At 39.5% G+C, this 25,755-nt stretch overlaps 1 protein-coding gene across 1 annotated transcript in view; it reads left to right on the top strand.

Annotated features, from left to right (window-relative positions):
• Positions 1-25,755, top strand: part of PTPRD (protein tyrosine phosphatase receptor type D) — a 455,736-nt gene that overhangs the window by 421,689 nt on the left and 8,292 nt on the right. Inside the window, exons 32-36 of the mRNA XM_054178769.1 lie at positions 13,986-14,271; positions 14,735-14,913; positions 16,097-16,223; positions 17,138-17,263; positions 21,289-21,443. Of these exons, the coding sequence (XP_054034744.1) occupies positions 13,986-14,271; positions 14,735-14,913; positions 16,097-16,223; positions 17,138-17,263; positions 21,289-21,443 (873 nt within the window). The remainder of the gene's footprint in view (positions 1-13,985; positions 14,272-14,734; positions 14,914-16,096; positions 16,224-17,137; positions 17,264-21,288; positions 21,444-25,755) is intronic.

A 25,755-nucleotide genomic window follows, 5' to 3' on the forward strand; every position in this document is an offset into this window, starting at 1 on the left:
GAGTATTGTCAGAGATACTGAAAAGGATTCCTTTCACCATCTGGTCTAAGAAAACATAAGATTAGCAAGATCCTTGATACAAGTTCATAGAATCATAGAATTGTTAGAGTTGGAAGGGACCTCAAGGATCATCTAGTTCCAATCCCCCTGCCATGGGCAGGGACACCTCACACTAGATCAGGTTGCTCAGAGCCACATCCAACCTGGCCTTAAAATCCTCCAGGGATGGGGCTTCTACCACCTGGATAGGATAGGATAGAATAGAATAGAATAGAATAGAATAGAATAGAATAGAATAGAATAGAATAGAATAGAATAGAATAGAATAGAATAGAATAGAATAGAATAGAATATTGGAAGAGACCTACAAGATCATCGCATCCAACCTATCAACCAATCCAACCCACCTAAACAACTAAACCATGGCACCAAGCACCCCATCAAGTCTCCTCCTGAACACCTCCAATGATGGTGACTCCACCACCTCCCCAGGCAGCCCATTCCAATGGGCAATCACTCTCTCTGTGTAGAACTTCTTCCTAACCTCCAGCCTAAACCTCCCCTGGCACAGCCTGAGACTGTGTCCCCTTGGACAGATGGGCAACCTGTTCCAGCATCTCACCACCCTCATGGTGAAAAACTTCTTCCTAATATTTCTAATTTTTTCCATTCCCCCTAGTCCTAAAAAGTCACTCACCAGCTTTCTTGTAGGCCCCCTGATGATAGTGGAAGGTCACAATGAGGTCTTCTTGGAGCCTGCTCTTCTCCAAACTGAATAGCCCCAACTCTCTCATTCTGTCCTCATAGGAGAGGTGCTCCAGCCCTCTGATCATCCTCATTCTTCAGAGAGCATCTCTATTTTCTGCTGTGTAACATCTCACTGCATTATTATTGTACTGCAGCAATTTCTTTCTTGGGACCTATTAGATAGATGAGGACAGCCATTTAAGGAGGACCTATTGCAAAAGGACAAAGAGGGTAGCTGTAGACTAGATCTAAAGAAGATATTTTTTACAGTGAGGGTGGTAAAGCACTGGAAAAGATTGCCCAGAGAGGTGGTGGATGCCACATCCCTGAAAATGTAAAAGATCAGGCTGGACTGTATCAGGCTAACCTGATATAGTTAAGGGTGTCCCTACTCTCTGCAAAGGGATTGGACTGCATGAACTTTAAAGTTCCCTTCCAAACCAAAGCATTCTGAATTCTATGATTCTAAAATCACATTTGTCTCATCTCTTGAATGTATCCTCTAGATATATCAGTTGTCTGTGGAAAAGGAAAAGATGTCTTGAGATGGAGATCCAAAACAGTAGGTCTGCTACTAAGCTTCTGTCATCTTCAAGCATGAGGACTAATTTGTGGGTATTTCCAAGCTTTCAAAGTAGGAAAAAAGCAAAAGGGAAATAAATCTGTAGACAAGTGGAGCCCTGTTGATTTACAGCTTTGAAGTATCATTGATACTGAAAAATAAACATCCAGCATGGACCGAGGAGACCTGCCACTATGTCTTCCTTTTTTGATTTGTATTTATCAGATTAAATCTTATTTCTGGATGGCAATCTGTGACCTCATCACTATTCTGTCAGTCTAAAGCCCAAGCATAACAAATGGCAAATAGTAATGTTCTGACTTTAGAAACAGATACTGAGGTCAGCCAGTGCTAAGAAAAAGAAACAATCATTCTCCACATTAGGTATCCAAAAACCTTGAGTCAAGGAGGGGTCCAGAAGGACTCTGAAATTAAGAAGCACCTTAGTGCTTTCAAGGTCATCCCATTAAGCAGTACTGCAAAACACATTACTCTCCCCCTTCTTTAAATCATTTTCAGACAGCTTTACTTCGCATTTCTATTTCCTACACAGATAGGGTAATAGCTCTTCTACATGTTCACATGAAGATGTAATCAAAGCACAGAAATATGAAGAAGTACAAATGTTCCACCAAGAGAATGCATAGCCAGTTGAAATGCAAAGAGAGCAAGGAGTCGTTGTTAGCAGCAAGCAGCGTGATTTCTACTTATTGGTTTCTTTACTTACTGTAATCTTCACTTTTATTTATTGATGAGAGGATCACAGTGTACTTCCTCTCCTAAATTACTCAGAACTATAATTTTCTGTATTCACTACAGCTGTTCATGCATGCATCTGTCTTTAATTGAAGGTAACGAGTCACAGTAAGATAAGTTTTTAAAATTAATCTCACACTACGATATTTTTCTAAACTCTATTTCAGTAAACTTCCAGGAAATTTTGTATCTTTCTTTAGTGAAATGAATAATGACAAGGATGCTTTGTGAATGCGCTGTACAGTACAAAGAATGTTAAATACACACTGAAACTTGACTAATCACACAGAGAAGATAAATTTAGGATAGCTACTGTTTAGTGCTAAATACAGAACACAGTACACTGAATACAGAAAATCATAGTTATAGAAGTAGAAAAATAATGAAAATATCTGAGAACAGGTTTAATTTTTAAACAAGAAGTCACAATAAATCTATGTGCACAGTTAAAAGAGTACAGAGGAATACAGTTTATTCAGATATCTATGTAACTGATGAAATATGGTGATACAGTGATTTACAGTAAGTTGTATAAAAATTCTCTATGAAAAGTAGGATTATAGCATGTATTTATAGATAAATTCAACAATAGTCTCTGAAGGGAAACTGAGATAAAAAGAAATGGTGTGAAGTAGATTTGGTGAACTTTTCGGTTTACCTGTTGTATAATTTCTGCTGTATCCTGTCTTGCAAGCAGAAGAACAGATCTTTTTTCATAAACAGTTTGTGATTTCAGGAAAGGCACAAGCAGAGGAATTGGAACAGGTTGCCCAGGAAGGTCGTGGATGTCTCCTGTCTAGGGTTGTTCAATGCCAGGTTGGATGAGGTCTTGAGCAACCTGGTCTAGTGGAAGGAGTGCCTGCCCATGGCAGGGCGTTGGAATAGGATATCTTTAAGCTCCCTTCCATCCCAAACTATTCTGTGATTCTGTGAATCTAAATTGAATGAAATAAAACATGTGCAGAGTCTTGCATCTGGGAAAGAATAACCCCATGTACCAGTATGGGAGCTCATCTGTTGGAGAGCAACTCTGGGGAGAAGTACCTGGGAGTCCTGGTGGACCACAGGGTGACCATGAGGCAGTAGTGTGTCCTTGTGGCCAAGAAGGCAAATGGTATCTTGGGGTGTATCAGAAGGGGTGTGGCTAGTACTGATTCTCCTCTCCCTCTAAACTGCTCTGGTGAGTCTGAATCTGGACTATTGTATCCAGTGCCGTGCCCCCGAGTTCAAGAAGGACAAGGAACTGCTTTGAGGGAGTGCAGCACAAAGCCACAAAGATGATTAAGGAAGCAGAATATCTTCCTTATGAGGAAAGGCTGAGGGAGCTGGGTCTCCTTATAGCTTAGAGAAGAGGAGACTGAGGGATGACCTCATTAACATTTACAAATATGTGAAGGGCAAGTGTTGGGAGGACAGAGCCAGGCCCCTTCTAAGTGATGTCCAATAATATTACAAGGGGCAATGGGTGGAAGCTGGAGCACAGGAGGTTCGATGTAAACATAAGGCAAAACTTTTCCACTGTGAGGGTGACAGGTCACTGGAACAGGCTGCCCAGAGAGGTTGTAGATTCTTCTTCTCCGGAGACATTCAGAACCAGGCCTGCACTAGGTGATCCTGCTCTGGCAGCAAACCTGGACTAGATGATCTTTTGAGGTCCTTTCCAACCCCTAACATTCCGTGAGTAAGTGAGAAGTACTATGTGATATTCTGTCCCTTCTAAGAAAGAATAAACAAAGATCAGGAATTGTGCTATCCCTTCTCAATGGCAAAGTTCATCAAAGTGTCAGGTAAACAAAGGCAGAAGTGTTAACTGAAAAGAGTTCTCATTGATCTGATTAGCAGATGGGGTGGTGGCATGGTTGTGCTTTCTTTAATTATGCAGAACCATGGGAAGAAATCTAAATAGTGCATTTAAGCTTCTCTCCCAGGACATGTCTATTTTCTTCGCATGCCTATTCAAATTCCAACAGAGTAACAAAAGGATTTGTGTAGGAGAGGTTGTGTAAGTCACTTACTGGTTTATAACCCTAATGGATCCATTTCTCAATGAATTTCTTTTTGGAATTCATGTATGCTGCAACAAGTTTCACAATTTAATTATGTGCTGTATGAAAACCTCCTTCCTGTTTGTTTTAAATGCTGTTTCATAATTTCATTTCATGATCCTATATCTTGTGTTACAACCAAAAAATTAATAGTCATTTCCTATTCTCCTCCTCCACATAATGCAGAGGTTTATGCCCATCTTTCATATCTCTTTGAGATTTCTCTGCTCCAAGCCAAGGTATCTCATTTGATTAACCTCCCCTACATATGTACCATCCTCTTTGGTCTTTTTCTTCAACTCTATGATTTCTCTACCATTCTACAAATGGGCCGTATTGCTTGTGAAAGCAAATGCAAGGGCAGCCCTTAAGCAGGCAAAATCGCCTCAGAAAGGCATTCAAGAGAAAATTTAGAGAATCCTTCAGTAAATATCGGATTCACAGGTTGGTTAATGAATAAATCAGTGTGAAGGTGAATAAAGAGATCCCACAAAATCCTATATCTAATTGCAATGCAGAAAATTACCAAAACAAGAGGACACAGTCTCAGGCTGCACCAGGGGAGGTTTAGGCTAGAGGTTGGGAAGTTCTATACAGAGAGAGTGGTTGCCCATTGGAATGGGCTGCCTGTGGAGGTGGTGGAGTCACCATCATTGGAGGTATTCAGAAGGAGACTTGATGGGGTGCTTGGTGCCATGGTTTAGTTGTTTAGGTGGGTTGAATTGGTTGATAGGTTGGACACAATGACCGAGAAGGTCTCTTCCAACCTGGTCTATTCTATTCTATTCTATTCTATTCTATTCTATTCTATTCTATTCTATTCTATTCTAAATGCACTTCAGGTAAATGGGTGTCATATTTTAAAAGTGTGCTCAGAAGTTGCCTCTGGCTGTAATACTTGTGGTTTCAGATATTACTTTCCTTCACTCCATTATGATCTACAACTGCAGTGCACTCAGGCAGGACTGGGGCAGCACATTGTGCAGAGCAGCATCCACCCCCACATCCCCCCAAGCCAGTTTCTCTTCCAAGAGGCTGGCATGGCATGGGTGCAGACTGCTACAGCAGCAGTGTTTTCACCAGAGGGAGGGAGGTGCTGAGTCACGTGGACTCATTCCTGAATTGTTCTCTAGTTAGATCATGTGGCCAGGGATAGAAATGGTTGTAACTTGCAGCAAAGCTGTTTTCAAAAGATCTGTGTTGACCCAGACAGGGGTAGAACTGGTGAGAGGCCTTGAGCACAAGCCCTATGAGGAGAGGCTGAGGGAGCTAGGAGAGCTGGGAGCCTGGAGAAGAGAAGGCTCAGGGGTGACCTGAAAGGTGGTTGTAGACAGGAAGGGGTTGGTCTCTTCTCCCAGGCAACCAGCACCAGTTCTTACTGTGTCCAGTTCTGGGCCCATCAGTTTAGGAAGGACATCGAGACACTTGAACGTGTCCAGAGAAGGGCAACAAGGCTGGGGAGAGGCCTTGAGCACAAGCCCTATGAGGAGAGGCTGAGGGAGCTGGGATTGTTTAGCCTGGAGAAGAGAAGGATCAGAGGTGACCTCATTGCCCTCTACAACTACCTGAAAGGTGGTTGTAGACAGGAGGGGGTTGGTCTCTTCTCCCAGGCAACCAGCACCAGAACAAGGGGACACAGTCTCAAGTTGTGCCAGGGGAGGTTTAGACTCGAGGTGAGGAAAAAGTTCTTCACTGAGCGAGTCATTCGTCATTGGAATGGGCTGCCCAGGGAGGTGGTGGAGTCGCCGTCCCTGGAGGTGTTCAAGGGGAGATTGGACGTGGCACTTGGTGCCATGATCTAGTTGTGAGGTCTGTTGGAACAGGTTGGACTTGATGATCCTTGGGGTCTCTTCCAACCTTAGTTACTGTGATACTGTGATACTGTGAATTCTTTTATAGGCAGCCAAAGGCTGTCTCGGGATTGCCTGACCTTGTTCTCATGGGCGACTTCAACCTGCCTGATATCTGCTGGGAACTCAACACAGCAGAAAGGGGGCAGTCTAGAATGTTCTTAGAGTGTATGGAGGATAGCTTCTTATCCCAACTGTTGTATGAGTCTGTAAGGTTTTCCTTGACCTTCTTTTCACAAACAGAGAAGTGCTGTTGGGAGATGTGGTTGGAGGCTGTCTGGGGTCCAATGAACATGAAATAATTGAGTTTTTAATACACAGTCAAGCTAAGAGGGTCAGCAACATAAACTCCACTCTGGACTTCTGGAGGGCAGATTTCAAGGAACTAACTCAGAAGATACCTTGAGAAACAGCCCTTAAAAACAGGCTGGACCTACTTCAAGAAGGAATTCTTGCAGGCTGTCTCAGTGTGCTGGAGATGAGATGCTGGGGTAGATGGCTGGCCTGGATGAGCAAGGAATATCTGGATGAATGAAGGGAAAAAAAGAAGGTTTGTCATCTTTGGAAGGAAGGAAAGGTAACCCATGATATGTTTAAGGGTGTTACTAGGTCATTTAGGAATAATACTAGAGAGGCAAAAGCCCATTTAGAACTCAGACTGGCCACTGCTGTGGAGGACAAAAAAAATGCTTTTATAAATATATTAATAGCAAGAAGAGGGGCAAGACAACCTCCACTCCTTAGTGGACATGAAGGGGAACATAATAACAAAAGATGAGGAAAAGGCAGAGGTACTTAACACCTTCTTTGCCTCAAATATAAATAGCAGGATAGGCTGTCTTCCAGACAACTGGCCTTCTGAGCTGGCAGATGGAGTCAGGGAGCAGTATAGTTCCCCTGTGATCCAGGAGGAAGTAGTTAGAGACCTCCTTAGCCACTTGGATCCCCACAAGTCCATGGGACCGGATGGGATCCATCCTAGGGTGCTGAGAGAGCTGGCAGATGAGCTGGCCAAGCTGCTCTCCATTTTTCAACAGTCCTGGCTCACTGGAGAGGTCCCAGATGACTGGAAGCTGGCCAACATGATGCCCATCCACAAGAAGGGCTGGAAAGAGGAACCAGGGAATTCCAGCCCTGTCAGCCTGACCTCAGTGCCAGGCAAGATTATGGAACAGGTCATCTTGAGTGCAATCCCACAGCACTTACAGGATGGCCAAGGGATCAGGCTCAGCCAGCATGGATTTAGGAAGGGCAGGTCCTGCCTCTCCAACCTGACCTCCTTCTATGATCAGGTGACCCTCCTGGTGGATGTGGGGAAAGCTGTGGATGTAGTCTACCTGGACCTCAGCAGGGCCTTTGACACCATCCCCCATAGCAAATTCCTGGCCAAGCTGTCAGCCCATGGCTTGGACAGCAGCACTCTGTGCTGGGTTAGGAACTGGCTGGAGGACCTAGCCCAGAGAGTGGTAGTGAATGGTGCCACATCCAGCTGGCAGCCAGCCACTAGTGGTGTCCCCCAGGGATCAGTGCTGGGCCCCATCCTGTTCAATATCTTTATTGATGATCTGGATGAGGGCATTGAGTCCATCATCAGTGAGTTTACAGATGACACCAAGCTAGGGGCAGGTGCTGATCTGTTACAGGGTTGGAGAGCTCTACAGAGGGACCTTGGCAGGCTGGACAGATGGGGAGAGTCCAAGGGCATGAGATTCAACATATCTAAGTACCAGGTTCTACACATTGGCCACAAGAACCCCATGCAGTGCTACAGGCTGGGGTCAGAGTGGCTGGAGAGTGGCCAGACAGAAAGAGACTTGGGGGTACTGGTGGATAGTAGATTGAACATGAGCCAGCTGTGTGCCTAGGTGGCCAAGAGGGCCAATGGCCTCCTGGCTTGTATCAGGAACTGTGTGGCCAGCAGGAGCAGGGAAGTCATTGTGCCCCTGTACTCAGCACTGTTTAGGCTGCACCTTGAGTCCTGTGTACAGTTCTGGGCCCCTCAGTTCAGGAAAGATGTTGAGTTGCTGGAATGTATTCAGAGAAGGGCAACAAAGATGGTGAGGGGTTTGGAACACAAGCCCTGTGAGGAGAGGCTGAGGGAGCTGGGGTTGCTTAGGCTGGAGAAGAGGAGGCTCAGAGGAGACCTTATTACTCTCTACAACTACCTGAAGGGAGGTTGTAGCCAGGGGGGAGTTGGTCTCTTCTCCCAGGCAACCACCAACAGAACAAGGGCACACAGTCTCAAGTTGTGCCAAGGGAGGTTTAGGCTGCATGTTAGGAAGAAATTCTTCACAGAGTAATTGGAGTGTGGAGTAATTGGAATGGGCTGCCTGGGGAGGTGGTGGAGTCCCCATCACTGGAAGTTTTTTAAGAAGAGACTGTATGAAGCACTTAGTGCCATGGTTTAGTTGATTAGATGGTGTTGGGCGATAGCTTGGACTTGGTGATCTCAAAGGTCTTTTCCAATCTGGTTAATTCTGTATTCTGTATTACTTTAATGAAGTATTTGTCTTTTACTTTCATAGTGCAACATTAAAGTTGCTTCCTCCACTTGTGACCTATTCAGTGCAGTTGCTCTTTACATTATGCATTTCCGAAACTACATTCTTATTTTGCATGGAAGCTACATAGTTCAGGCTCATAGTTCAGCTGCATAGTTAAGGCTCATCATAAACCTGGATTGAAAGTCCAGCAAGAAGATACAAAGTGCTTTAATGCAATGTCCTTTTTAGAAGTGTCTCTTAATGTTCTAGTTTTGTTTGTCATTACTAATGCTACATGTTTATGCTGCATAGCAAACAATATTTAAAATTATTCTAATAAATATACCTTGTACATGAGATTTGTCAGAGAATTTTTTTTGAGTTTTGGTTCTACATATTTTAATGTTAGAGTGTTTGTTTATGTTCATGATAAAATCTGGTAAAATAATTTCTTGTGCTTGATCTCTCCAGAGCTGTACTCAGGATTAGATGAAGAATAGATTTATTTGCTGAACATTATTACACATCTACAATTGTGTTTTACCCAAAATAAATGTCTTAAATCAGGGGATGTTATATTTGAGGAGTTTATGGTAATAGTAGAATTCTGAGAACATACAGACTGAAAGAAAAATATTCATAAATCTCAGTAAAGGAAGAAGGATCTAAGGCTGACCTTTGATTCATAAGCACCTGTCTTGGTCTGGAGAGGGAAAGAGACTCAGTTCTTCTGAATATTCCCATGTCATGAAATTAGAGGCACAAACAAGGCCAAAATATCAACAGCTAGACTATTTATTACACAAATAAAGTGGATGGATCAGAAGGAAAGAAAGAGAGAATAGAGGAGTGAGAGAGAGGAGAGGGAGAAAGAGAGGAAAGGAATTATATTACCACACCCCTCACCCCCCAAGACAGTTTGAGTCTGTGAAGAAAGGCTGCTGCAGCTTTGGAAGGGAGGAGATGTTGTACTTGCTGGCTGTGCTGTCCTCTGAGCAGCCTCTTCAGCTCCATGAGTTGCAGCAGGCAGAACTTCAGACACAGAGAGAGGGTTCCTCTTGGTCTGCTTCTTCCAGGCTACATGGTAATGTCTCTGTCTTTTTTCTCCCCTGATATTTTCTCTGTTTTTCTTCAAAGCAGCATTGCCCTGGTCTTTTCCTTCTCTCGTGTTTTCCTTCCCAGCAGCATTGTCCCAGTCTTTTCCTTCCTTGTTTTCCTTCTCCTGAGCCAGTAGTTGCTCAGGTCTTTTATACAGTTATAAGTATGTATATTCCAGAGAGTATTGATAGCAGTGGCTTCTGCCCATTATTATTTCCAGGGCATGTGCAGTCAGGTGAGCAATCTTTATCTATGCACCTTCCCAAGAGTCTTTCCAGTGGTGTCTGCCCAATACACATCAGCTATTGTCTGGGCAGGCAGCAATGGTGATTTTATCTTTGTTGAGTCACATCAAGAGAGACAAGCCCCCTATGGTTTTACCAGCTATTGAGGAAAACTCTGGGGACCTCTAAACTGAGCATTATCTATTTGTAGTGAAATTTTCTCCTGTTTTCTGTGGGCTTTTTTTCCCTTGTTAAATTTAGGTTTTATGTGACTTCAGTAGCAAATGTAGTTGCTTCCACGCATAGCACAAAAATGAAGAAAACACTAAAGCCTTTTCTTTCATGAAGCATTACGCCTAAAAATACATCATAGAGCATAGCTGATTACTGGTCTCTGACCATAACAACAGTGAGTAGGAAAGGAAGTCTTCATGCACTTGCAGATCAATTCTACAAGATCTTGTACAACCAGACGGCAGAATCCTTGAAGCATTTCAGGATCTCTTCTAAAATTAAATTTATATTTATCTCTTGGATGAGGTCTTGCTATTTCAGTCACATGTATCCCTTCAAAGGGATGTTCAGTGGTTTCATGAGCAGCTTTTTTTCACTGCTTCCATGATAAATGGGTGATTTGCAGCTGTCTTCTGATTTCCTAACAGGAAAAGAAGAAAATAATCTAAGTATTGCCCACATACAGAACTATTACAGAAGTTGTGTGGGATTGGAATCCGATTAATTGTATGATGTTCCTCAGTAAAATCAAGGCGTTTTTGTATGTTTCCTATATCACAAGCAATTTTATGTACTTTCAGTTCATAAATTAAAGCTTCCTTCAATCTGAAACTAATATCCAGTAAAAATTTTCCCCTGATACAAGCCTAAAAGGTCCTAAATGATTTTTGGTCTATATTATACTGCCTTTGCTTCTATTTAAATGATCCGTGAATACTGGCAATTACACTTCCTTTGTTTGCCAGATCACTGAAGTATCAGTGAGCGGTCATAATTTAAACAGCTACTAATTAATCACAAAAGCCAACCTTAACACATCCATACAGTTATTTTAATGTGGAATGGCCCACTTATGCCTCTTATTTTTTATCTTTTATGAATTGCAGCTGTATTGCATCACAGGACATTAATCATATTCCAGCTCATGTGACCAAGTCCCTCATAGTTTTAGAAATTTGAAACAAATATTGTAACAGGATAAATAATAATGTTAGAAGGAATAACTGTTTTGTAGTAGGCATGCCTTTTTCACAGATTGCTTAGTTTTTAAACTTGTAAATGTAGCAGTATCTTTCACTAGCTGAAATTTTTTAAATTCCAAGTTTGACAGTAATACCAAAACATGCAAATCAAAAGGGCAAGAAAGTCAATAATTGTAGAATTAATTTGTGAAATTATTCTCATTAGCTGAATTGCCATCGTTAGCAGAAAGTAGATAAGATTTTGGTTTTGGTTGGGTAGGTTGGTGGGGGTTTTGGGGGTTTGGTTTGGCTGGGGTTTTTTTGGTTGTTGTTGGTGGTGGTTGGTTGGGTTTGATGTTCCAGTGGCATGCTAGTGAGGATTCAAACTGCACGGCTTCTCAGCTGCATATTGATTCCATGTCAAAAAGTCTGTAAAACAGCAGAAAGGATAAGTTAGTTTCTTTTTCTTGTATAGGATGCTATTGGATTTTGGAGTCAGATGATTTGTGGAGGCAAAAGTGAAATTAAAATATTCATAAGCATTGGTTTTATTTTTACCTGGAAACTAAAAGGGGTAACCTGGTAGACAGTGGGAATCATTTATAATTCTGGAGAGTAATTGGAGTAGGGAGGTGATTTTCCCCTTGTACTCAGCTCTGGTGAGGCCACACTTTGAGTACTATGTCCAGTTTTAGGCACCTCAATACAGGAGAGATGTGGAGGTGCTGTAGTGCAGAGGAGGGCAGCGAAGCTGGTGAAGGGCCTGGAGAATAAATTTGTGAGCAGTGACGGCGGGACCTGGGGCTGTTTAGTTTGGAAAAGAGGAGGCTCAATGTCTCATTGCTCTCTACAACTACCTGAAAGGACATTGTAGAGAGGCTGCTTCGGGTCTCTTCTCACAGCTAATTAGTGATAGATCAAGAGGGAATGGCTTCAAGCTACAACTGGGTAGGTTTAGACTGGACATTGGGGAAAAAAAATTCACAGAAGGAGTGGTCAAGCATTGGAATGGGCTGCCCAGGGAGGTGGTTGAGTCACCAACCCTGGGTGTGTTTAGAGGTGGTTTGGAGACTCTTTTCCAACCTGAATGTTTCTGTGATTGTGTGAGTTGAAATGACCTGAATGACTTAAGGCAGTAAAATATCTTTTTGGAAAAAATGGTCCAGAGAAGAGTATATTAGGAGCCCAGTGGACCCAAATGTCTACAAACATTGGTGCATTGTAGTGTATTTTGGTCTGTTATCACATTCTTCACAAATTCTGCATAAATTTTTAAACTAGCAAATGTATTCTGTGGTACAGCATGCTAATAAATATTCCTCCTAGAGTTGCTCGTGTGAGGAATAGATATAGAAATGGTAATAAAAGATGTGAAGACAAATGTGGTAATTGCTTATTCCAGATGAAGCTTTTAACTAGGTTGGTGTTTTGTAGTTGTAGTCTGTAGGTACCGGTGAATTTTGTTAAAAAAAAAAAAAAAAAAGGCCTGTCCAATTATAAACAAGGTGCTGGAACACTAATTAATTGATATATAATAGGAAAGAGAACTGTTGAGCATATCAGCACTGACAAACCTTGTTTTTCATTTGGCCACAACATGTTAGGCTGATAAAAACTGAAAGTGTCATATTTAGACCTTCAGTTTATTTTCTGTTTTTTTGTATTCTTCAGTCTTTTTCATATTCCTCCTACATCATTCCTGTTCAGATATGCCAAATTGTTAATACAGAATAGTAATCACCTCAAGATGAGACCTGTGTCTCTTTTTTCCCTCTCTTGATTGCATAACCTTGTCCTTGGGACTTATTAAAGGTATCCTTTGCATGTAACAGAGTGCCTTTAAGATAGGGAAGGAATGACTGAAAATCTTTGAAAGTCTGCCACATTTTGACAGCAGGTATCAGAAAAACAAACTGCTGTTAAGTAGGTCTATTACTGGGACAGGTTTAATTCTGTTAGATCCACCTGAATTTTTCATGTTCAAGGTTTATCTTTTTGCGAAGATTACAGTAACTGACCCATGTCATCTTCTACAATCGAGTACCTCCAAAAGAAGGGGAAACCACTTCTAGTTCAGGGCTGTTTCTGATGAGTTCCTTACTGTCTGGAGAACTGGCCTCAACAGGATTGGTGTAACTGCATTTCGTCTCTTGCCTAAAACCAAAAACTAACTTAACTCAGAACCTGTGAGGAAGTACTAACTTTACCTCTATCTGAAAAATATTACTCATGGAGTCTTGATACTTAATTCACTGCTGCAGTTTCAAGCTTTGCCTTTAAGTGCATTTCAGTCTTTTACTAAAATTCATTTGAAATAATGTGATGACTGACACAGGTTCTGGCCATTCCAGTTCTTTCTTATGTTTTCCTAGAGACGCAAGACAGACATTGTAGTGGCCACCTGATGATTTTCTTAGCCTACAATTAGAACTGCTAATCATGGATGGCTCTGAATTGCAAAGAATAACAAGATGGCCTACTAAGTGAAAGAGTAGAGGACAGGACCAACTCAGCAAGAGTCTCACTAACAGATCTGGGAGAGAAATTGAAAGTTTACTTCTAAATCACAATAGAATTATTTAAGATTCACGTTCTTTATCATTGTTGTCCAATAAATTGGCCTCTCTAAACAGAATAGAATCAGCATATTTAATGAGTTTGAAATAATGATCTAAATAAAGCTGGAATTCTTAGAGGATTCATCATCTGTTGTAATTTCCACTTCCAAGAACCTACAGTTCTAGAACATGTTGCAATGCAGCTTATTTCTATTATAGTCAGGGTTGAAACTGCAAGATGCAAAGATCTCATATGAAAGCATTCCACGTTAATTATTTTTTTTAATGGGTGTTAAAGAATTTTACTTATTTCAGGGAACCAGAATTTTTCATAAAAGCCAATACTCATGTTCAGAAAAATGCACTGTTCAAATCAGTGTTAAGAAACTTTAAAATTTGAATGCCATAGAAATACAATGTCTGAAATAGTCCATCACGTTTTCCCTCCTATGTTCATTTCTTCTAGTGCTGGAGTCGGCAGGACTGGCTGTTTCATTGTGATAGATGCAATGTTAGAGAGAATAAAGCATGAAAAGACTGTAGATATTTATGGCCACGTAACTCTAATGAGAGCACAGAGGAATTACATGGTTCAAACTGAGGACCAATACATCTTTATCCATGATGCACTGCTGGAAGCAGTGACATGTGGAAATACCGAAGTGCCAGCCAGAAACCTGTATGCATATATCCAGAAGCTGACACAGATAGAAACTGGAGAGAATGTCACAGGAATGGAACTGGAATTTAAGGTACTGGGATTTTATATTGTGGGAACCAAAACTAAATGATGTAACATGTAATACTGCTCTGTCCTTCGCCAGTTGTTTCTAGTAATTAAAAGATAAGATGTTGGCAAGTTAAAATTTTAAATTAGGAGAACAGTCCTTTGTAAAATGTACATTTCTATTCTCAGCTGGTATCCAGACAACAACTCCTCAGTGAGGATGGTTTAACCCTACTGTTCCTTTATTGTTTTGATAGCTTGAAATGTATTTACATAATCATTTAGATATGTCCATATACATCAATGGAGCAGACATTGAAGTTTATAAGGTGTTAAAAGAAGCTTTACAAATACTTAAGTAGTAGAATATGGGAAAGTAAGCATATGAAATTGAAATTATTTGTTAATGAGCAGAGGTCCTCAAATCTGATAGTGTCACTCATTTTTGTTAATACCTGACCTTAATTCTTTTAATTTCTTTCCAATAGCGTCTTGCTAGCTCTAAGGCTCACACTTCAAGATTCATCAGTGCCAATCTTCCATGTAATAAATTCAAAAATCGCCTTGTCAATATTATGCCATATGAGTCTACAAGGATATGTCTGCAGCCAATCCGAGGAGTTGAAGGCTCTGACTATATCAATGCTAGCTTCATTGATGGATACAGGTACTAATATTGATATACTTTCATGTGGATGTCTTTACAAGATAGAATTATGTATGTAATTATATTGAAAAGAAGAGAGTTTAATACTATGCATATTGTGTTTGATTGGGTGGGGTTTGATATTTTTTAAAAATATCAGTAAAGGATTTTTTTCCACCCCTATAATAGAGGAAAATTCCATAAGTGACATAGACTCTTAAACATTATAGTCTCACCTACCTGTAAAGCATGAAGAACTCCCAGTATGTTGTACATGCAGAAAATTACTGAGATTTTGAACATATTGATGATTTGGAATCTGTATTTCTTTACGATTCTTCTTGAAAAGATATGTAGGAAAGGGATACAGGAGATGCACCTGTGATCTTGGAACACTAAGACTAGACATAGCCACCAGAAGTATTTTATACGTATACAATTGTGTATCCCACCAGTATCTTCATGACAACAGGCAACAATATGCCCTCAGATGACTTAAGCAGATAGTCGGAAAGAGCATGAAGAAGCGGTATAGTTTCCATAAGGCAGTTTAGGTATACCTGAGTGTTTGTTATCCACAAGGATCATTTTCTGAACCACTCCTCATAATTCTAAGTAACCTTCATCTCCACCATCACCTACAAAAATATTTCTGTTGACTGAAAGAATCAAGGCAAACATGAACCTGGTTATCACCTTATAAAGCTGCTGATTAAGAAGCTTTTAACAGCTTGGAGGTAGCTTCCACTAATATGAGATTAAATGCAGTGCACTCCATTCCTCAATTTTCTTCCTGCCTTACTTCTGCTGAAGGCATCAGATTGTTGAAAAGGAGTTAATAAACTACTTTGTGCTATAATTCATAAAGCTAATAGATTGTTAGACAGTTATTTCTGTAAAATGAACCAGCACAACTAAGCTTTTCTTAAGTCCTTTTTACAGCACATGAAAAGAAATTATTAGAGTTGCACTAAAATTTAAATAAGATAAAGATTTACATCATAATATTAACAGCTTAATTTCCCTGTCATAGTTCTGATAATAAAAAATACATAGTTTGAATAAACAATCATAAGGTTTTTATGTGCTTATGATCAATTGTATATACATTTTTCTTCTAGTTAATACTTATACAGCAGACTTAAGTATCAATTCACATTTTGATTTAAAAATTTTTTTTTCATTTACTTGTTTTTAAACTTAGACAACAAAAAGCATATATAGCTACACAAGGTCCTTTAGCAGAAACAACTGAAGACTTCTGGAGAATGCTCTGGGAGCATAATTCTACAATTGTGGTCATGCTCACTAAGCTACGAGAAATGGGCAGAGTAAGTACTGCTGTAACATTCCTTTAGTAGAATGTTTGTTACAATGATTCCCTTATTAAAATATTTTATGTTTATAGGAATGTCTAAAGGTAAAGGTGAGGGTTTAGATTCCTTCTCCTTTTGACATATCTGTGGCATCGTTAATGAACTAGTGTGGTGTTTTCCAATCTGTAGGTGTGTTGCAACAGGTAAACTAGACACGGCAGTTTTTGTGTGACACACACACATTCATCAACTGAGTCTTCATGTTGCTAAGTCTAAAGTGTACAGAGAGAGCATTGCTGTCTGTTGAAAAGTGGAGATACCTTATTTGGAAACTTAGCTTTCGCAGTGTCTGTTTTGAAAATTGTTAGAAGAAAGTATGATGGGTTTGAGATATGAATGTCTTCTGTGTGTTCATAGCACCACACTTTAAAGTCTCAGCACCCAGTTTGCGGTACTAAAATCACTCAAATGTTATTTTGTGTAGTGGAAAGAATGAAGCAGCTTAATATCTGGCCACAATTGCATTAAAATAAAGTTGATATGTATGAGTGAAAGCTGAGTCAGACCATGGCTAGTAGATGCAGAGACAGTCTTGCCTGATGCCAGGGGCCTCACTTCTACAGGGAAGAAGAAAGAAAACCAAAGTTAGCATCAAGAATTAAATACCATTCCATATTGAAAATTAGGCTCTTGTCATTGATAAATAATAGAACTGAGCATAAGTGTAATTTAGTTCTGATCTACAGTGACCAGAGGAACACCTTTGCAATGCAGTACAGAATATGATTTTTCATCCTAAATATGGAACTTCATGTCATAGCAAAGTAAATGGTTTGTGTTTCTGTCACTAATGGCACTTTCCATTAATATTATATTTACGATAGTGGTCTCAAGTAACAGGAAATGCATTCTGCTTCATTATTTTGTAGGAAAAATGCCACCAATACTGGCCTGCGGAACGCTCAGCCAGATATCAGTATTTTGTGGTAGATCCAATGGCAGAGTACAACATGCCACAGTATATTCTGAGAGAATTCAAGGTTACAGATGCAAGGGTAAGTTAACATGGCATTAGACTAGTCCCCACAAATTTAAAAGAAAATGTCCTTTTTTTTTTTTCTATTTGTATTATTAACTAAAAAAACCCTGTGGATTTACTTTCTACAACTATTACAGAAAAAGCAGATACATTTATTATTAAATTACCAGGATCGTTGTGTAAGAACAGTTGACCACTCAGGTATCATACCTGGTCATCACAATTTTGTGAAGTTCTGATAACTATTTGTGATTTACATTAAGTAATTTGAGGATCATTTTCCCTTTTTCCCCCTCATTTTCTCCTTGATCTTTTTTTGGGGGCAATTTTTGCTACTTACAGCTGTAAATATGTTGCTTTGTACCACCCTCTAGCATGAGTGAGTATGGAGGTTAATACACTGAGATTTAGAAACTGCAGAGCTAATAGCATTCATAAGAAAAGCTTCACAAGCTTTGCACATTATAATTTGATTTTTGGCGAAGCGTATTTCCATCACTCTTGTATATCTGCAGAGTAGATACAGGCAGCTGTGACCCTAGCATCCTCATTTTCATACTACATTTCTTATCTGAATTTCTGAGTCCAACACTAAGCAGTGATATAAGATTAAATGCACATAAACTTTAAATATGTTTTGCATTTCTCAGACTTTTGATTTCTCAGACTTTAGATTTCTGGCACTTCAGCCTGCATGGCAGAAATGGTAACTGACAGCCTTCATTTCTATAAACACTGCAGAAAACTATTTGTTTAAGCAAAATATTAGGATATACTGTCCAGGATTAACATGATTGATTATTCATAGTTGCCAGCCAGCATCCAGAATATTGGTACTTCTCAATGTTAGCTTTTACTGTTAGTTCCAAGTGAAATTAGATAGTACTGACAATTAGACAGTATTATCACTAACCCAGTCAGCATATGAAAGTCTTCATTTGGCAAATGAGGTTTAGATGTCTCTTTGAAAGAAATTGTAGGAACATTGGATCTGATTTTCATTCTATTTGAAATCTAGTAACTCATAACTTTTCTAACCTATTTGTCCCCAACAGTAAGGGGAGAACAGGCTCCTAACATCAGTCTTCAAGGCAGTTGTAAGCATAGGCAAAGTCAATTTCACTGCAACTGTGCTGATAGTTTTCATAATTCATCTATTAATAATCTGTTCCATCTCAAACTGGAAGAGGCATTATGTGACCAGTTTCACCAAATTCAGATCATAAAATAGCAGTGCTAACAAAAAGCCACATATGTGGTTAAGTGTCTGCAAACACGTATGCTTTTAAAAAAGTTTTTTCAGGGTCTTTATGAAAGTATTTACTTACATCTAGCAACCCCATAAAAAGCATGAGAAGTTTGAGTGACTTAATTTGCCAGAAATAGTTTTATTTGACCTGGTATTAATAGACCTCTTTCATAAAATGCCAAGCATTCATGCAACTTGGCAGTCTTATAACATTTTACTATCACATATCATTGCTTCTGAAATTTAAAAAAATCTCTTTACCAAGATGGTCAAAACTTGTCAAACATCACAGTGGGAAGCTCACAGGGCCATCTTGGGTTTTTCAGATGTGGTAGGAAACTATAGCTCCTTCCAAATTTTGTTGGAAGTGATGGGGACTGCTTAACAAAGTATACATTATAGTTTTCCCGTAGCTAGGCTTTTATGGCTGTCACATCTAGCAACTGAGACCATCTAACTAAATTGTTGTATTCATTGAAGAGTAAATGCTGCAGTGGTTGTAACCAGCCTCTCTCGCTCTTCTTTCCAAACCTATTTGTAATGTTAGAATACCATCTGTGCTCTCACAGAGCCAAGCCAGCCAATTATTCCCCACGAGCATCAAAAGAAGCACATTGACTTTGTAGGTGTCAGCAGCAAGTGTCTGGTGTGGAACTTCCTGTTATTTCTGAAACTGAGCTGTGAATTGTTGTGAAGTGAGATTGACTTCTGTAACTGTTCTGTCTAGTGTTTCTGACTGCTTTTATACTCACTTTGTCTGTAAACTCCAGGGGTCAATGTGCTGGGATGGCATCATTTTAAGTTAAATGATTAGTGATGGCTGTGAGAGAGTATTACAGATTTTTCAGCCTCAGCAAAAGACAAGTGAATATCCCCTGTGAGGAGCAAGAACTCCAAATGGTGAAATAATCAATGGGATGATACATTAAAAGCCCTCTGCTGTTTTTAGGGATCTAAAATTCATATTTTGATAAATAACCATACTAGCTCTCATAATATTTGAAAGTAAACATTTTAATAAACTTTAGCATTTGTGCTTGGGCTGCTATTTGCAAACATCTCATTAATAGCACTGTTTATAATGACATTAGTAGAGGGAGCTATGTAAGAAATTGCAGATTAGTTCCCAATATGCTTTAATGATAGTCTAATATCAGACTGACTAACTTTAATTCTGTGCTCATTAAATAGCATTAAATAACAGAAGTTATTCCCATTAAACTAAATCAGAACAGTTTTCACAGGTTTGCACTGGATTATTGAGTTACTATGATCATGAAATACACCAATATAGTTGATTTAGACACACTTGAGAAACAAATATTTACAATCAAATCTATTGCACATAGAAATTTATGGCCTTGAATTAAGAAAAGCAGCATCTTTCTTAGCCTTTCAACCCCTAAAAGAAGTTAGTGTTATTCTAGAGCATTTTTCACCAGAGTCAGAAATTGATGGAGAGCTTCCATGTGCTTACCAATATGTTGCAAGTGAATCATACTTAAGTTGTTCTTTATTTACTATAGAAAAAATGGAGGTTATTTTGCAGGAAACCCAGCTATTGTTTTGTCTTCCTGATTAATTAATGTCATGTGCCAGAGACTATCTGAAAGATGCAATTTCATTACATCTTCTTTGGGGAAAATGGGATCACAGAGACCATTAGGAGAGAAGTCTGTTTTAACAAAATGCCATTTTGTTAGGAAATATTCAGTTACTTGTGTTGATGCCCCCAAGAAATAAACATGGTTGGATGTTTTCAAACAGATTTTATTCTTTAAAGGTGCAAAAACATTCCACAGGATTAAATTTATTAAATTTAATAAATTTAAATTTAAATTAACACAGCATGCTAGTGGTAATATAAGAGATAGTAGGTCAAGGAAGTATATGTGTGCCCTCTCATGGAGCGGTGGTTGGCACATACCCATTTTCTGTTTTCCTTTCTGATTTGAGACATCGGAGCAAAACCCAGAGGAAACATGAAAGCTAGGTATTGAGTTTTCCTTTGGTCATTTTAAATAAGGTTTCTATTTCATTTCAATGTCTGTAATAGCTGAGTACTTGTGGTACAGGAAAAGGGAAACAAACACAAAATGTTCTTGCCGCCAGCATAACTTGTTGCTTTTAGGGGATATATTACAATAATCCTACTCTTGATTATTTGCCACATCCAAGGTGTTAGTAAATAAAATTTCAATGATTCAAGGGAAGTTTCTGTTTTGCAAAACAGCTGTTTTGTCTTGACCCATCGTCTTCCAGGCAAGTGTCCACCTCATAGAAAACACCGTACCATTAAAGATACCGTCTGTAAAGAAAATGATGTCTAGATGAGTCTTATCAGGTATTCCTGCTAGGCAGCAGACAAGTGTACCTTGGAAATGGAGAGTCAGATTGGATGGTCTTATTCTGTATGTTCTGTATTTAAGGGAATTAGGAATTAGTCTGCAGGTTTTGAAACATAACTTGCCAAAACCCATATAACTTGTTGAGATTATTTTGTCTGTAGCTTCAGAAATGCTTTTTACACAGGTAGAATGTCAAACAACTCTCCAATTCATTTCAGAAGGAAATCTATACAATACTGTTAATGAGACTGCACTTCTGGACCAAAGTGTCCAAAAGCATTAGCCAGTATTGCAATTGAAAGTGTCTTCCTAAGAGTGATCCTAGCCATTCGCTACCTCTTCTCAATGTCGTCGTTTTGTGATTGTCTTTCTGGTTGTTGCCTGACTGACTTCCAGCTGCTAGAACATGGTTTTGGGATGCATTATTTGTGTCTTTTGTTAAAGGATGGCCAGTCCCGAACAGTGAGGCAGTTCCAGTTTACCGACTGGCCAGAACAAGGAGTGCCAAAGTCTGGAGAAGGATTTATTGACTTTATAGGTCAAGTGCATAAAACAAAAGAGCAGTTTGGTCAGGATGGACCAATTTCTGTTCATTGCAGGTAAGTCAACAAAATCTCAAAATTACTCATGTGCAGGTGTTTCTTTTTTTTCTAAGGTCAATTGCTGATTGAAGTGAAGGTGTGTATGTAGATGGCATTTCATAGGTGAATTGTCAGAAAATATAATCAAAATAGAAGATCTAAAAAGGAACATATAGGACTGCTTTACAAAACAGCAAATTTACACAGAAAAAAGTTCTGAAATGTGTAGTAGTATGTGACTGTACTTAAAAAAAATCTCTAATACAAGGTAAAAACAATCTGGTCAATACTGCACAGAAAACAACACAAATAGCTTAAACACAGGCTGCTATATCTGATTAATGGGTTCTTCCCACTGGTTATTAATAGTGAGGTTGTTACATTGGTGGGAATTATTAGTTCTAAACCAGCTAGTTACACTACACTAGCATATTAGCACTAATCGAGAAGAAACAAATGAAGATAGCTACTATTGCTAGAAAGGGAATCATAGAATCATTAAGGTTGGAAAGACCTCCGCAGTCATCTGCCATTCACCCAACACTACTATGACCACAAAACCCTTAAGTGCCCTTAAGTGCCACTTCTACCTGTTTTTCAAATGCCTCCAGGGATGATTAGTCTACCAATTCCCTGGGTGACCTATTCCAATGCCTGGCCACTCTTCAGTAAAGAATTTTTTTCTAATATCCAATCTAAACCTCACCTGGTGCAGTTTGAGGCCATTTCCTGTTGTCCTGTCACTACTACTTGCAACTTACTTACTCCAACCTATGAGCCACCAGCTTTTCTAGCAGAATACTGTGTGAAATAGTGTCAAAGGCTTTAGTAAATCCAGTCAGACAACGTCCACTAGTGGGTTAGCACTAGTGTTCATGCATTTGTAAAAATCTTTTTCATTATCTCTTGCAGCAGTGGCCAGATTGAGTTCTAGACGGACTTTTGCCTTCCTGATACTCTCTTTTAACTAGATCCCTGTACTCTTCTTCAGTTGTTTGCCCCTTCTTCCAAAGGTGGTAAACTCTGTTTTTCTCCTGAGTCCTGGTAAAAGCTCCATATTTAGCCAGACCAGTTTTCATCCCCACCATTTTTCTTGTAACACATGAGGACAACCTGCTCCTGAGCTTCTGAGACTTCCTTCATGAATAATGTCCAGTCTTTCTGGAATGCTTTGCCCTTCAGGACTGTCTTCCAAGGGACTCTTAACCAGTGTCCTGAACAGGCTAAAGTCTGCCCTCCAGAAGTCCATGGTAGTGGTTTGGTTGACCTCCTTCCTTACTTCACCAATCAAGAACTCTATTATTTCATGTTTGGTAAGCCCAAGATGACCTCCAACCACATTTCCCGTCAGCCCTTTGTAAACAGCAGGTCTAGCAAGACACTTTCCCTGGTAGGCTCCCTCACTGTGTCAGGAAACTATCTTCCACACATTTCAGGAACATCTTAAACTGTTTCCTCTCTCTTGTGTTGTATATCCAGCAGATGTCTGGTAAGTTGAAGCAACCCACTAACACAAGGCCTGGGGATTGTGAAACTTCTTTCAGCTGCTTGTAGAATCCTCTATCTGTCTCTTCTTCCTGGTTGGGTGGACTACAGCAGATTCTTAACAGGGTAGCTGTCTTAGGTCCCTTCCATCTGCCTGGTGGCAGGTGGGAGGGCATCATCTGCTTCTTGTGTGGCCTCTATCTGCTGCATTTACCTCAGGGCATGGCTCCACCAATTTATCTCCCTGTTACACCCCTCAACCTTTCCACTTCCCCTTTCATCTCTGCCACCCAGAGGAGCAGATCATTCACCTGGTCACACCACACACAGATGTTGTCCCTGCTGCCCTTCGCTAAGAGTGTCTGGATCAGGCACTTCCTGCAGCTGGAGACCTTCACAGCTGTATGTTTGTGTGGGCTGCCACATTTCTTCTGGTGATGGCTTTTGGCCAAATGGTAAACATAGTTATGTCCTCTTCTGAGAGGGTGATGACTGCTAGTTGAGTCAGGCCAGGAAGGGAACCAGTTAACACCATCTGAACTTACTTCCTGCACTGGCAGAGCTTTTAGCAACCTGCCCACTCATCCTTCTACACAACTGCTGCTCCACACCCGGATGATATACCATGTCCTGTTTGCCCACTGTAGCCCTGCACACAGGTGTCTGCAGTTGCAGATAAAGCTGCCCGATGTGCTGGAGTGTGCCTTATTGGAGGTACTCCTGAGCACAAGCACTCTGCAGAGATCGCTGTAGCTGTTCTGCTCTTTGCAGGCTGAATAGCAGTGTTTATAAATTTAACCTGTCAAAATATCATTGAAGCTCAGATTGGTGAGTTCTAACATCAGAATGTAATGCCCATTTTTTTTTTTATATGATGGCTTCCCTCAATTCCTTTACAATTGATATATAGATTAAAAAAAGCTTACAGAGCTTTCAACTGCATATCAGAATAATCCAGGGTGGGCTTTTTAAATATTACTGTAATTTTAATTCATTTTCTCTATAGTATTCTAGAGTCTATAGCAGATGGTCAAAAATAATATCATTATCTTTTATCTTGTATTTAATAAATTGCTTTCTATTGATTTCATTAGGATTTTAGATACTAATTTTTTGCAATATTAAATTATTTTTTGGTAGATGAAATGTCATTTATATAAGAGATGCAAAATACTGATACAGATTCCATGTTCTAGTACTAGCACTCAGACAAAATGAACAAGTTTACTAAAGCATATTCATGTGCAAAGGGAAAGAGATTCTTGCCTTTCCAAAGCCTTGGGGAAAAAAAAGAAAGAAAAACAAACAGAAATGGTTAAAACACAAGTGTGTTTTAACAGAGCACTTTATCACCTCATCTGAAAGGCTAACAAAACAAATTTATTAGAGTACTTCAATCATACTTTTTGGTGTGTGCCTAAATTTTTTTATAGCATTGCAGAGTAGTGTTTAGAATTCATTTGAGAAAGAAAAATGATGACCATGATAAGAGCAGGGTTTATTCTTCCTGGCTTTAATGAGTTTTGAGAGCAGAGGAGTAATTAGCAATATTTATGCCTTTATCCAGATAGAAATAAGAAAGCAAAGTGATGGTATTCTTCTAAGTTCTTTATGCCATGCAAACTTGTCCACTTGAGACTGCAGTTGAAGTACTGGTAACAGTAGTTTATTCTTGCGATGGGTTATGCATCCCTTCCAAATGGGTGTGATTTTGGAGATTATGGAGATTTCTACTATTGACTTTGGTAGAAACAAACTCAAATCCAATATAATTCGTCACTGTAACTAAGATTTAGAGAATTTATAGTGTTAATCATCATTAGACATGAATAGGTAACATCCCTAGCAAATCAGTAAGTTTGTTTCTTTCAGGAAGCATAGGATCATGTGTACCTGCACTTTCCTGGTCCTTGTGGAATTACCATAGTAATGCCTCTAGTTTTTACCATTCTGAATTTGTAAGGATTTCTCTTGTATGGAACAATTCTTTGAATTGCAAACCCCTCTAGTGCAGCTTCCTTGTGGTTTCCTTCCCACTTCACATATTTTTCACAAGTTTGTTTTCTCTATTACAGAGTAAACCTCTGCCTCATGCACTTCTAAAATGCTTTCCTCTGACATTTTTAAAATACATTGATGTGTTATAATTCAAAAAATTCTACCTTCTTCTGGCAATTATTCAAAACTTGACCAATTTATTTATAGTCCTCTTAATTCCAGCTTTTAGCTGGAGAGTAAGGAAGATGACCTTTTCCCAGAACACATTCAAGACCTTATCACTACCCAAAGGGATGTTGTAGTGAGGTCAGTGTTGATCTTATTTCCCATGTAACTAGTGATAGAATGAGAGGACACACAGGTTATGCAAAACAACTAGATCAAATCACATATATTTAATAGAAAGGAGTGCACTAATCTGGAACAAATACTAAAACATCATCCTACAATTTGGACACCTAATTTCCACGCTAGTCTTTTCAGTTCACTGCATTTGTTATATTCCTTATCAACATTCAGACTCCTTCAGTTTTGCCCTGCTTATGTTCTTCTGTCCTGTCTGGTGAATTGGTCTCATAAATGTCCAGCTTCCCAATTCTATCTGACTGGAGAAAACCTTGTGAAGTTACTGGTATCAACAGTGAGATGATAGGGTACTTGATTTCCACCCTTACAAGTTCAAATTTGGAAAATAGTTGGTTTTTTCCCATGTGTATTTACCTCTCTCTTTATCCTGGAGTCATCTACATGAATAAGTGATTATTTAATTTTCATAACTAATACCTGCTGGCTCTATTGATTGCAGGAATTTCTTTCACTTTGTGGGTGTTTTAGTTAGTAAGAGGAG

Source organism: Dryobates pubescens, chromosome Z (assembly GCF_014839835.1).
Source record: "Dryobates pubescens isolate bDryPub1 chromosome Z, bDryPub1.pri, whole genome shotgun sequence".
Taxonomy (NCBI): domain Eukaryota; kingdom Metazoa; phylum Chordata; class Aves; order Piciformes; family Picidae; genus Dryobates; species Dryobates pubescens.